Here is a 13,516-nt window from a genome sequence, read left to right as displayed (position 1 = left end):
ACAGAACGTCACAGTAAACCACGATTAGAAGTATTTTGGCCATGACTTAAGAATCATTGACAGTAGAGCAAATTCAGACAACGGTCATTAAAGCTGGAATCCTTAGTTGCTACACCCATTTTTGGACTTTGGAATTAATGATACAGTATACCCATTGATTCTTGAAAAATATAACTTGTAAATGCCTCATGAGCTTATTTAAACTGTCCTACTCCATCAGAACCCAAAATACAAGCTTGTTTTACTCCAATGTTTGTAAACAATGTACCGTAATTTCCGGACTATATGCCGCAACTTTTTTCCCAGGCTTTGAACCTCGCGGCTTAAACAATGACGCGGCTAATATATGGATTTTTCCCGCTTTCATTTCTCCAAAAAAACACATTCTGTGACGTTTTTTGGCGGCATGAAGCTTTCATTAGACCAATGAAATTGCCGAACGGGTTAAGGTCAAAAACTTTTTTGTTTACTGTTTAGATTAAATCTCCGGCGCGGCCCACGCTTGGATTGCGTCCTACCTGACAGGTCGCTCCTACCAGGTGGCGTGGCGAGAATCTGTCTCCGCACCATGCGCTCTCACCACTGGTGTCCCCCAGGGCTCTGTTCTAGGCCCTCTCCTATTCTCGCTATACACCAAGTCACTTGGCTCTGTCATATCCTCACATGGTCTCTCCTATCATTGCTATGCAGACGACACACAATTAATCTTCTCCTTTCCCCCTTCTGATAACCAGGCGGCGAATCGCATCTCTGCATGTCTGTCAGACATATCAGTGTGGATGACGGATCACCAGCTCAAGCTGAACCTCGGCAAGACGGAGCTGCTCTTCCTCCCGGGGAAGGACTGCCCGTTCCATGATCTCGCCATCACGGTTGTGACTCCCTTGTGTCCTCCTCCCAGAGTGCTAAGAACCTTGGCGGAATCCTGGACAACACCCTGTCGTTCTCCACTAACATCAAGGCGGTGACCCGATCCTGTAGGTTCATGCTCTACAACAATTGCAGAGTACGACCCTGCCTCACACAGGAAGCGGCGCAGGTCCTAATCCAGGCACTTGTCATCTCCCGTCTGGATTACTGCAACTCGCTGTTGGCTGGGCTCCCTGCCTGTGCCATTAAACCCCTACAACTCATCCAGAACGCCGCAGCCCGTCTGGTGTTCAACCTCCCCAAGTTCTCTCACGTCACCCCGCTCCTCCGCTCTCTCCACTGGCTTCCAGTTGAAGCTCGCATCCGCTACAAGACCATGGTGATTGCCTACGGAGCTGTGAAGGGAACGGCACCTCCATAACTTCAGGCTCTGATCAGGCCCTACACCCAAACAAGGGCACTGCGTTCATCCACCACTGGCCTGCTGGCCCCCCTACCTCTGAGGAAGCACAGTTCCCGCTCAGCCCAGTCAAAACTGTTCGCTGCTCTGGCACCCCAATGGTGGAACAAGCTCCCTCACGACGCCAGGACAGCGGAGTCAATCACCACCTTCCGGAGACACCTGAAACCCCACCTCTTTAAGGAATACCTAGGATAGGATAAAGTAATCCTTCTAACCCCCCCCCCCCCCCTTAAAATATTTAGATGCACTATTGTAAAGTGGTTGTTCCACTGGATATCATAAGGTGAATGCACCATTTTGTAAGTCGCTCTGAATAAGAGCGTCTGCTAAATGACTTAAATGTAATGTAAATGTAAATCGAGCGCTCTCAAACTTCCCATCATTCTGATTACGGTAGTCATTTTGTCACCCTGATTCCTGGGGGCACAACAAAGTATTTGCAGCCACTCGACATCAGTGTAAATCGTGCATTTAAGGTGGCGCTCCGTGTTCAGTGGGAGGCTTGGATGACAAGTGGGGAGAAATCCTTCACTGAAACGGGCCGCATGCGAAGAGCAACTTATGGTCAAGTCTGCCAGTGGGTCCTGACAGCATGGAGCTTTGTCAAAAAATCCACTATCATCAACGGGTTTCGAAAGGCTGGACTGCTGCGTGTTGAAGAGGGCTCAGCGGGGGATTTGCCTCCGGATGAAAGTGACGAGAGCGACAATGAAAACGATCCAATATCGGATGAAGCAATTCTGAGGCTATTCAACTCCGACACTGAAGGAGATGACTTCAGTGGTTTCAGTGCACCGGAGGAGGAAGATAGTGACCAATGACTTTCTTGGTAGGCTACTGTTTACTGCTAATTTTAGATTTTTTGTTACAAGCCGTGTTTCGATAAAGCCTATTTATTTTTGTTACAAGCCGTGTTTCGATAAAGCCTATTTATTTTTGTTACAAGCCGTGTTTCGTTAAAGCCTATTTATTTTTGTTACAAGCCGTGTTTCGTTAAAGCCTATTTTTTTTGTTACAAGCCGTGTTTCGTTAAAGCCTGTGTAAAGTTCATTTGTTTCGATGTACCGGTAGGCACCTGCAGCTTATAGACATGTGCGGCTTATTTATGTTCAAAATAAAAAAAAATTTTTAATTCAGTGGGTGCGGCTTATAATTCAGGTGCGCTTAATAGTCCGGAAATTACGGTAAATGTAAACAAACACTGTATAGCCTCAAAACAAGGTTAAAACTATCATTTTGATATCATGGATGTTCAGTCCTGACTATGAATTTGAGAGTGATTATCTTTCTCCAAGCTCATCCCCCAGCTTTTTTTACCAAAACACAGGTGGGGCAGCCGCTTTGCTGTAGTTTCAATTAAGGATTCCAGCTTTAAAGATCTGTGGGACTGACCGATTTTTCTCTATGATACAAACAGCACCAACATATAACACAAATCCATGCAACTGGTATCATAGAGCAGTAGTGGCAGTCCATCCTGTGGTCTGTATCTCACTGTTAGGGCAGTGTGGAACAGTAAGTATCAGATACTATACGTCTAAATGCAATGACATCACAATATGTTTACAGGTACCACCACCGATAGTCCATTTGCTGTCCATCCTTTGTGCGTGTCCCATTAGTCTGGCAAGCCCTCTATCCCCTGTCTTCTCTCCAGCAACGTTGTGACCCTCCTGACACCTCCATAAGGTCAGCTATAAAGTCTTAAACGACTTCTGGTGTGATGGGGTGCCAGTGCGCTGTCTCCACCTGTCCCTGGCTGCACATGTCCCTCCAGTGTTCCTGTCCTGCCTCTGGGGCCTCGCAGCCAATCAACACACGGCCCAGCATGCTGCTCTTCGTGTAGAGCCGCCCCTGTTGGAGAGAGAGTCGTTTCATTGGTTGCTCTCTGACCATATACAGTAAAGTGAAGTCTGAGACATTTCTTTTGTAGAAAAATAATATTCAGATAGTTGTAAGACGCAAATGCACAGAAGATACATTTGATGGAGGACTTGTAACATAATTGAGGATGTAATAAAAATTGTGGACAAACAAGTTATTACATTATCTGTTATTACATTATCCATGGTTGCACTCTCCTAATTCTTCACCACTGATTCATTCCTACCTGCATGATGATGAACTCCAGAGCAAGAGGCAGCTGAGTGATGTCACCAACAGGCAGGTCAAAGAGAAAGGGAGCGTTCCACACAGCGTTGTGTCCTCCCGCCCCTTTGGTCTCCTTCGTACTGATCACCTTCCCATCCTGACGGAGGTTGATGACTACGTAGTGATCTGTAGGGACATGAGAGAGAGAGAGAAAAAAGGCCCATCGGTATCTGTAATCTCATAAGGAGCTCAATCAGGTTGGCAGGGGCCTGGTAATATGACTGTGACTAAAGCTGAGACTGGATATGGGATTGTGAGGTCGAGGCCTTGACTGGGGTGGTTCTACATAATGGCTCAGTGGCTTAAAGCATAGTGCTGGCAACACCAGAGTTGTGTATTGATTCCTGCATGTGTATCACTGTCAATGTCGACAGTTCTGTATGTTGCTTGGGATGAAAGATAATGGACATATCATACCTGCTGCTCCTGGCATCCGGGAGAGTTTGGCCAGGTTCTCAGCCTTGCGCACCATCACCTTGATGCGGTGGGCCAGTGTCTGGTACTGCAGCAGAATGAAGAGCTGACCCAGGGCCTGTGGAGCAGCACAGAGCGAACTCTTCCTACGACCCAACGTCTCCTGGGAACTCATACTCTGGGAGGGGAGAGGCTGAGTTAATAACAAGAAGAGACGAACACATTGTGTTGTTGTTGTGTTGTTTTATTAAGCACGTGCTTTCTTTGTGTCCTGAGGTAACTGAAGTAGGAAACACAGGGTAAAAAGAACGACATGTTGTTGCCGCTAAATTATCATCCATAATGAATCTCATTAGTTGATTATTTACAGCCGACAGCACCCTGGGCCCAGACCTAGTGAGCATGCAGCTGTGAGCCTGCCTGTTTTTGTGAGACCAGTGGAGTCTAATGGGAGATCACCCAACAAGGGAGATTCACTTCACTTGCTCTGTCTCTCAGTCAGTAGTCATTATGTTATGCCCAAGAGACCCAAATCTGTGTCACTCAACTCAACACAGTATTTTCAACAACAACAAAAATTCCACAACCACACACTAGCATATTCATCCAATTCCAATCATTGTATTGACTGCCTCTGTCTGTATCTCTGTGACTCAGCCAGGACAAGGGCCACCGATGTCCCCTCAGACTAAAGCATGACATTGCAGAGTCAAATGCTGAGTAACCTGTAAGTGGGCTGACGAACCCATTGATTCCGGACGTCACAAACTAAAGTTTGTGAGGGTACATTACCTTGGTCCCTTGGTACTCTGCAACAGCTCCAAACCCTGCCACGTCAGTCCCTGGCCTCCCAAATGATGTCAACAATAGTGTTATAATGCTAACGGATTACAGTAATATGGTGACTTAGATCTGATCTCATTGCACCACCACAGTACCATTAGAGATCACAACAACATCATCACACCACCTATCAGCTACCATCTCTCTGCTTCTATTCATTTTCTCATTGGGTGATAACTTATTGAGCTTCATACACGTGAAGTTTCCCACATTCACATGTGCAGTATGCATGACATCTCTCTGAGCCTTGTAGCTGCCACCCAGCCTCACGGAGAGATCCACGGAGAGATCCACTGATAAGACATGGTGTCTACATAATGTCCATTCATACATCACCATGCCCGCTCAGCCCAGCACCTGAGGCCTAACTCTGAACCCTCTCACCCACACCCACACCCTCGCCAGCTCAGGCTGTCAGTAATGCCTTCCGGCACAGCCGCCACAGAGGACACGGCACACTGCTCACTGCACTCCACGTTTGCTCTCCAGTCACAAACTACAATGTCACCATGTCCAACAACAGTGGAAAAACTGCTAACGGCCGCTGGCCCAGACCTTATTCTGATTAGATTAGCCTGACACATTCCCTCATAGATAAAACATGATATGGGCTATTCATAGCCCCAGCGTGTGTAGTTTTGCTATGCGTAAAGTTTACTGAAAAAAGAAGTCTAAGATGGTGGGGAAATGTTTTGATAGTGATTGTGAGGGTATAGTGCCCATAGAACTAGAATGACTACATATCTATCTATGTTGTTCTATTTCTATGATAGTGCCCTAGGCTTGTAAAATGACAGGCATAACGTGTTACCTTTTTCAGCCTACTCCTGGTGGGGGTGAGCTCCCTGGTGTAGGTGACAGTTGTGTCGGGCTCCCAGTCCATCTCCCCACAAGGCATCTCCAGCTCCCCCAGCGCTGTCTCTCTCAGGCCTGAGAAGTCCCTGCTGAACACAGCCAGCCGGAGGGTGCAGGCGCGGAGCTCTTCCACAGAGCCCACCTGTAGCACAAGGCTCTGGCACTGTATCTCTGGGCTGAGGCTGGGCCGCCGAGATGCCCCCTGCTGGGGTGAGGGGCAGAGCGGGGGCAGGCTGGCTCGTACAAACACCCCACTGCGCCGCCGTGCCGCCCCGGACAGGCCCATGATGTTGGTGGTCAGAGTGCCCCGTGCCAGGGAGAAGAGCAGGGAGAAGTGTAGGAGAGGAGCAGGCTTGGTGGGGATGGATAGGGCGCTGGAGCTGGAGCCATACTGTGGCTGGGACAGCTCCCCCTGAGGGCCAGGAGGGTGCATGGCACTGCCAGGGCTGGTCAGGCGGCTCTGTTCGCTGTACAGGAAGTTGTCACCGTTCACGGAGCAGCGGCGTTCCAGCGCCCGACGGGTCTTGGAGACTAGGCTCAGTTTGGGGATGGAGGGCAGGGAGGCACGGCCATGGCCTGAAGGCTTGTAGTGGGAGGAGGAGGACACAACCGGGGTGCTGAGGCGACGCATGGGGAAGCAGGACCTGGGGGAGGACCTCAGCTCGGAGGAGGACGACCGGGGGCGAGGTTCAAAGGGCAGGGTGGTGAGGTCATTCTCAGAGGGGGAGGAGCTGCTATTGTGGGAGGGGAGGTCCAGGACATCCCCGTCTAGCTCCTCATACTGCTGCTTGATGGGTAAGGTGCCAGAGGAGGGCGTCAGGGTCACGGTGACCCGTTCACATGTGGCTGAGGAAGGGGACAGTGCAGCCTCTTTGTCCTCTGGTGGATGATACTTCCCTCTCCGCCAACACAGTAGACAGCCCAGCACCAGGCAGAAGCAGAACACTCCCAGACCCACTGCCAGCAGAATCTGCAGGTGGACTGGACACAGGAGGGGTTACGTTTCAGTTACATTAGTGACTAAAGAATGCAGAGAGCGAGAGAGAGGCCCCCATCAATTTGCTCCTATTAATTATGAATCACTGAACATAATTCTATTTCACTTATTTATTTGCCAATACAGCCTTAACTTATTACGTTTCTACACCCATCATCCATTATGAGATTAAACAGGAAATGGCTTTGGGTCCTAATTCTAACTAATTGTTCTCTTTTGGAAATGGGAATTATGGGCTTTGATTTAAACCAGAGCAGCAGACTGATCTGAATTCGGTGGAGTCACATTTCCTGCTTTCAACGAGGCTTAGTACATGTGTAGGAGGCGATATCAGCTCTCATCTCATCTCACTTGACTACAGATTTATAAGCAATGTAATTGGGACACCAAGGGATGGTAGCCTATTACCTCTTTAGTGCACTACTTTTGACCAGGGCCCTAGTCAAAATCAATGCACTATAAAGAGAATAGGGTGCCATTTCAGACACCGAAAAGTAACTTGTCCTGTAACGTAAACACTTTGTGACAGACAGTCTCTGACTATGACTCATCCATCAGGCCCAATCTGTTTGATTGAGAATGAGAAGCTCAGAAAAAAATTGTCATTTTCAAGGAGAATGTGAACCAGAGATCACCCTGATCATGACTCACCAGAGCATCTGGCCATTCAGAGACATTCAGAGACATTATCATGGCCAGACGGTGGATGGAAAAGGTGAAGGCTCTCTACTGTGGACAGTGAGCGATGATCCTTATCAGGAAAAAGACTATTGCTTGGTGTAATTTATTGCCTAGGTCCATTTTAGTCATTGCTGAAACCCAGTCAGTGATAAGATAGCTACTAGCCAAATATAACAATTGTTATGCAGGCTCTGTTACCACAAATTAAATACAGTATGCTTCAAGCTGGTGTTATTAGACATTACAGGGTCAGGGAGGATGTTGTTTAGCCAGTAGACATACATCTCTGAAGTGAAGGCAATGACTCTTATAAAGATCTGATCCAGCTAATTCCTATGCTAATATGACTACAAGGAAATCTGTTGGTCTCTATGAATTCTAAAACAGAGACCAACAGATTTCCTGTGTCTCTTTGCATTACATGGGCTGCTAAACCACTACATAGCAAAAAGAGACAGAAAAATCCCAAATAAAATCAATACTATTTAATACATTATTTTATATAGCAACATGTATGCATTTATAACCAGATGTATATAAACTACACTAGATAATTTCCAATAGTCATTTTTAGCTTACACAATCGAACTGATTTGAAATGGTTTTGTTAAACCATGATTTAAAATGGTTTTGTTAATTCTTAAATTAAATCCATTAAAAGGTGTACCACATCGTTACTGTATTAGACGTTATCTTCATGCTGTTGGTATTTCCTGCTGTTTGTAACCTGTTGGTCCTCGATGTCTTCGTCAAATAATATTTACATTGCCACGTAAAAATGTGTTACTATTAGTATGCAAACTATGCACCACCTTAACAGAAGTTTAATTTAAAATAATAAATAAAGATCTGGTTTTCATAAAGTATTAAGCTTCTCATTTTTTCAACCTTGAGATGAAGACAAGCAAATTCACAATAGGACATAGCTCATATCAACTTAACTTGAATATCAAAGTGCAACAGAACTGACCAAAATTATGATAACGTTTCTTACCTCCAAGAGCATATTGCGTCATTTTTCAGATTTTATTTTTATATTCCACCGTATCAATGTGAACGCGGTTTGAGAGTGAGATCCATTCCCGCTTTATCCTGCACACGCACTGGGAATTTCCTTAGCACAGTGGGTCTCCGCATTGACGTGACAGACCGGCCCTTTAAGCCAATCAGAGGGGTCGGTGACTAAACTTTTATTCCTACTCTATACGTGGGAGTCCGTGGGAGGATATGCTGAACTAAAAAGTAAAACATTGCTGCTAATTAGCGTTGCATTTCTTATCGACAATATGACCTAATAAACAATGTGCTTGATACAAACGAAGTCAGATAAAGTTATTAATTATGCAACATCTAACATTTTAAGACATCAATTCAATAATCATTAAATAGTGTAGCCTAATAAGAGAATACACACACAAACAAACATACACACACTCTGTGTATGACTCACAGTGAAAGACCAAAGGCTGCGCCAAGAAAGCTGTCTTTCCTTAGATCTCACTTATCGTTGATTAAATGGTACAGGCATTTTGCCCACATGGTACCCATTACTTAGAAATTGGCACCTCCCATTATCTGCAACTACCTCTCCCTCTCTCTGTCCTGTGTCAACCCACTCCCCATTTCCCTCTCACATTCGACATGGACGCACACACACACACTCTCACTCACTCACTCACTCACTCACTCACTCACTCACTCACTCACTCACTCACTCACTCACTCACTCACTCACTCACTCACTCACTCACTCACTCACTCACTCACTCACTCACTCACTCACTCACTCTCACACACACACACACACACACACACACACACATGCAGTATGATCCCCTTTCTAATGTATCTCCCCTTGTATAGGGAAAGACAGTGAGCAATATCTATATAGAGTATGCAGGCTCTTCGCTTTTGGCAGAAAATGCATCCTACTCCTCTTTGTGAAAACGCTTCCCTGCCTCTTGAGATGTGGATGAGTAATCATTGTAACTGTCTGTTTGTGTGTGCATGCTTGCGTGTGCTGTCAGTCCCTCTCAGATCTCTTTATTTCTCCATATAAGACACAGCAAATCCAATTACTTATCACGTACAGTTGAAGTCGGCAGAATACATACACATAGGTTGGAGTCATTAAAACTCGTTTTTCAACCACTCCAAAAATGTCTTATTAACAAACTATAGTTTTGGCAAGTCAGTTAGGACATCTACTTTGTGCATGACACACGTAATTTTTCCAACTATTGTTTACAAACAGATTATTTCACTTATAATTCACTGTATCACAATTCCAGTGGGTCAGAAGTTTACGTACAGTAAGTTGACTGTGCCTTTAAACAGCTTGGAAAATTCCAGAAAATGATGTCATGGCTTTAGAAGCTTCTGATAGGCTAATTGACATCATTTGAGTCAATTGGAGGTGTACCTGTGGATGTATGTCAAGGCCTACTCAGTGCCTCTTTGTTTAACATCATGGGAAAATCAAAAGAAATCAGCAAGACCTCAGAAAAGAAATTGTAGACCTCCACAAGTCTGGTTCATACTTGGGAGCAATTTCCTGAAGGTCTGAAGGTACCACGTTCATCTGTACAAACAATAGTACGCAAGTATAAACACCATTGGACCACGTAGCCGTCATACCGCTCAGAGAGGAGACGCGTTCTGTCTCCTAGAGATTAATGTGCTTTGGTGCGAAAAGTGCAAATCAATCCCAGAACAACAGCAAAGGACCTTGTGAAGATGCTGGAGGAAACAGGTACAAAAGTATCTATATCCAAAGTAAAACAAGTCCTATATCAACATAACCTGAAAGACCGCTCAGCAAGGAAGAAGCCACTGCTCCAAAACCGCCATAAAAAAGCCAGACTAGGGACAAAGATCGTACTTTTTGGAGAAATGTCCTCTGGTCTGATGAAACAAAAATGGAACTGTTTGGCCATAATGACCATCGTTATGTTTGGAGGAAAAAGGGGGAGGCTTGCAAGCCGAAGATCACCATCCCAACCGTGAAGCATGGGGGTTGCAGCATCGTGTTGTGAGGGTGCTTTGCTGCAGGAGGGACTGGTGCACTTCACAAAATAGATGGCATCATGAGGGAGGAAAATTATGTGGATATATTGAAGCAACATCTCAAGACATCAATCAGGAAGTTAAAGCTTGGTCGCAAATGGGTCTTCCAAATGGACAATGACCCCAAGCATACTTCCAAAGTTGTGGCAAAATGGCTTAAGGACAACGAAGTCAAGGTATTGGAGTGGCCATCACAAAGCCCTGACCTCAATCCTCTAGAAAATTTGTGGGCAGAACTGAAAAAGCTTGTGCGAGCAAGGAGGCCTACAAACCTGACTCGGTTACACCAGCTTTGTCAAGAGGAATGGGCCAAAATTCACCCGACTTATTGTGGGAAGCTTGTGGAAGGCTACCTGAAACGTTTGACCCAAGTTAAACAATTTAAAGGCAATGCTACCAAATACTAATTGAGTGTATGTAAACTTCTGACCCACTGGGAATGTAATGAAAGAAATAAAAGCTGAAATAAATAATTCTCTTTACTTTTATTCAGACATTTCACATTCTTAAAATAAAGTGGTGATCCTAACTGACCTAAGGCAGGGAATTTTTATTTGGATTAAATGTCAGGAATTGTGAAAAACTGAGTTTCAATGTATTTGGATAAGGTGTATGTAAACTTCCAACTTCAATTGTATTTACATAAAGACACTCCATCATGTCATCTTCATATGCCATCACCACTGTCCAGCCTTTTAGACTGCAGTTGCCCAAGCAACTACTGTACAGTTGTTATAATTTCGTAAGAAGATGTCTTCCAACTACATCCACTTTCGTGCTCTGTAAACCTTTATGAGGATGAATAGGTCAATATTTCCTTATCTCTAATGATCCCAGTGGAAAGAATGCACAAGCCTGCCTGCTGATGGCAGCACACATATGGTTTAAAGTTAGAGTTTGATTGTCTATGAAGCATGTGTGTTGTGCTATGGATTTAATCCCTTGAATATGATCACGGCCGTATAGTAAAAACATTAAATCAGTATAGATCAACAGAACAGCACTGCCTTGCCTAAAGTATTTTGTGAACATTTTGAAAAGTGTTTGCGTGGGAGCTAGATAATCTGTTCAGTGAGTACAGATGAATAGGCAGGCATAAATCTAATTATAACCGTTTTAGCTCAGTTTAACAGTGTGAGTAAAATGTTTGTTCTTATTGCGTAATCAGCAGAGCTACCAGACAAGCAGTCACTGTTGTGTGAAAGGTACATCATGCACATTAGAGCAATATCAACAATATTTAAGGTGTTATAAATATCCAGGAACCTAGTTAACACTCATACTACAAACTGGGGTCATTTTGATCCCAAATGCATATTTTTGATCATAGCCCAAATTCTTCAAAGTTTTCATGAGTTTGTCAATCAACTTGTTATTAATACATCTAAATCATTGTTTAGTGTTTCTGAATCAAAATATGCAGCCCTCAAAAAATAAAATCCTTTGGGGTCATTTTGACACCAGCCAAAAACACAGAATTCTGCCTAATTTAATAGATAGGAACTTTATTTGAATCTACAGTTAACTGACAAAATAAAGGAAACACTGATATAACGTTTCTTAATATGGCATTGGGCCACCATGAGCCACCAGAACAGCTTCACTGTGCCTTGGCATAGATTCTAGATTACGGAACTCTATTGGAGTGATTCGACACGATTCTTCCACCAGCAATTCCATCATTTTGAGTTTTGCTGATGGTGGTGGAAAACGTTGTTCCAGCCTAGCTCAGTGCTTTCTGTGGTGGTGGGGCAGCCTAGCTCAGTGCTTTCTGTGGTGGTGGGACAGCCTAGCTCAGTGCTTTCTGTGGTGGTGGGGCAGCCAGAGGAAAATACGGAGTGGCGGGGTTAGTAATATTCTCTAGTTGCGCTGTGATTGGCCCAGTGTTCTGTCATTGATTGGGACATTACGTCACCACAAATTCTATGGGGAGAGCTTGAAAATTAAAGCCCCTTGGGTGCTGCCATAGAGTTACATTAGAAGTGCCCATCCAAGAAGGCTCAAGATCATTGGCCACAGATAAAATGACGTCAAATCACGTTATATCTACCATAGATTTGATTGGACTGATCATGTCAACATCATAGTTTCAAAATCTTAGCTAGCAAGCTAGTACTCATCATCATGAATCAAGTCAACAATCTACTGACAAATCCTTTTAAATTCTTGTCATATCAAGAAAAATTATGAAGAGAAATTTTTGATAAAACGTATAGGTGCTCATCGGCCATTGGACAAAAACATTACACAGGTTGGAAATCGCAAATTCATCAATGAGTGGTTTCGAAGGGATCAGTGGGTAACTGCAAGCATTGCAAAGCAATCCCTAACCTGCTATTCAGTGGAGTGTGTGTGTGGTCCAAGTTTGGGTTTAAGGTTCTCTTTTCTAAGCTTTAAAGGATAAACATTCAACATTGGCCATGCTGTCAATCCTGCATGACTTCTATCGGGTTCAAGACAACTGGAAACTCGGAACTGGGAAATCTCAGACCAGTGAGTTCAAGACAACTGGGAACTCTGGAAAAAAAACGAGCTCCGACTGGGAAAATAAGTTTTGAACGGTCATCCAACTCGGAATTCCAAGTCGGGAACTTAGGCCTCTTTCTAGAGCTCTGACCTGAAGATCACTGACCTCATGATTCGACTTCGTTTTTTTTCAGAGTTCCCAGTTGTCTTAAAAGCACCATAAATCCAGAGAATGCTAGACTTTGATGACGAAGTTTGATGACAAAATTTGCCCACAAAGGACCGAAGCACCACCTTCCTGTTTAAGTGAGCACAGCACAAGGTGAGACCAAAAATGTCTTGTATGCTGCTGCATAAATTATGTAATATGCCAGGTAGATATGTATACTGTAGCTAAGAAACTAATACTAAGTGTTTGTTGTGTAGTAAGCTGTTAGTAGCCCATGTGCCTCACACTAATAACTTGGTCTATTTTCACGTCTTGCTTTCGCCTACTGTTCTGACTTGGTGGTGCACATGTAGCCTATAACCTGTTTCAGAGAAATGTCATCATCGAATATTGTAAGAGCTTTCATTGCCTGCTTATATTTCTCCTTTATTTATCCTACAGTTCTGACTTGATGTACAGGGAAAATACTGTAAGAACGGCCCATGTTCTGAATTCTATTGCTGTACATTTCAAAAGTGCTGAACAAATGGTTATATTGACT

At 44.3% G+C, this 13,516-nt stretch overlaps 1 protein-coding gene across 1 annotated transcript; it reads right to left on the bottom strand.

The window, feature by feature from the left end:
* Positions 1-1,562: 1,562 nt before the first annotated feature.
* LOC106587206 (uncharacterized) lies at positions 1,563-8,619 on the bottom strand. Its single transcript, XM_045708947.2, has 5 exons — positions 8,269-8,619; positions 5,553-6,577; positions 3,902-4,076; positions 3,444-3,610; positions 1,563-3,187 (listed from the first exon to the last, which is right to left on the bottom strand). The coding sequence occupies exons 1-5, from the start codon at positions 8,288-8,290 to the stop codon at positions 3,038-3,040; spliced, it is 1,539 nt and encodes a 512-aa protein (XP_045564903.1). The 5' UTR covers positions 8,291-8,619; the 3' UTR covers positions 1,563-3,037.
* Between the last annotated feature and the right edge of the window lie 4,897 nt (positions 8,620-13,516).

This window comes from Salmo salar, chromosome 26 (assembly GCF_965601325.2).
Source record: "Salmo salar chromosome 26, fSalSal1, whole genome shotgun sequence".
Taxonomy (NCBI): domain Eukaryota; kingdom Metazoa; phylum Chordata; class Actinopteri; order Salmoniformes; family Salmonidae; genus Salmo; species Salmo salar.
This window is presented reverse-complemented; position numbering and strand designations above follow the sequence as displayed.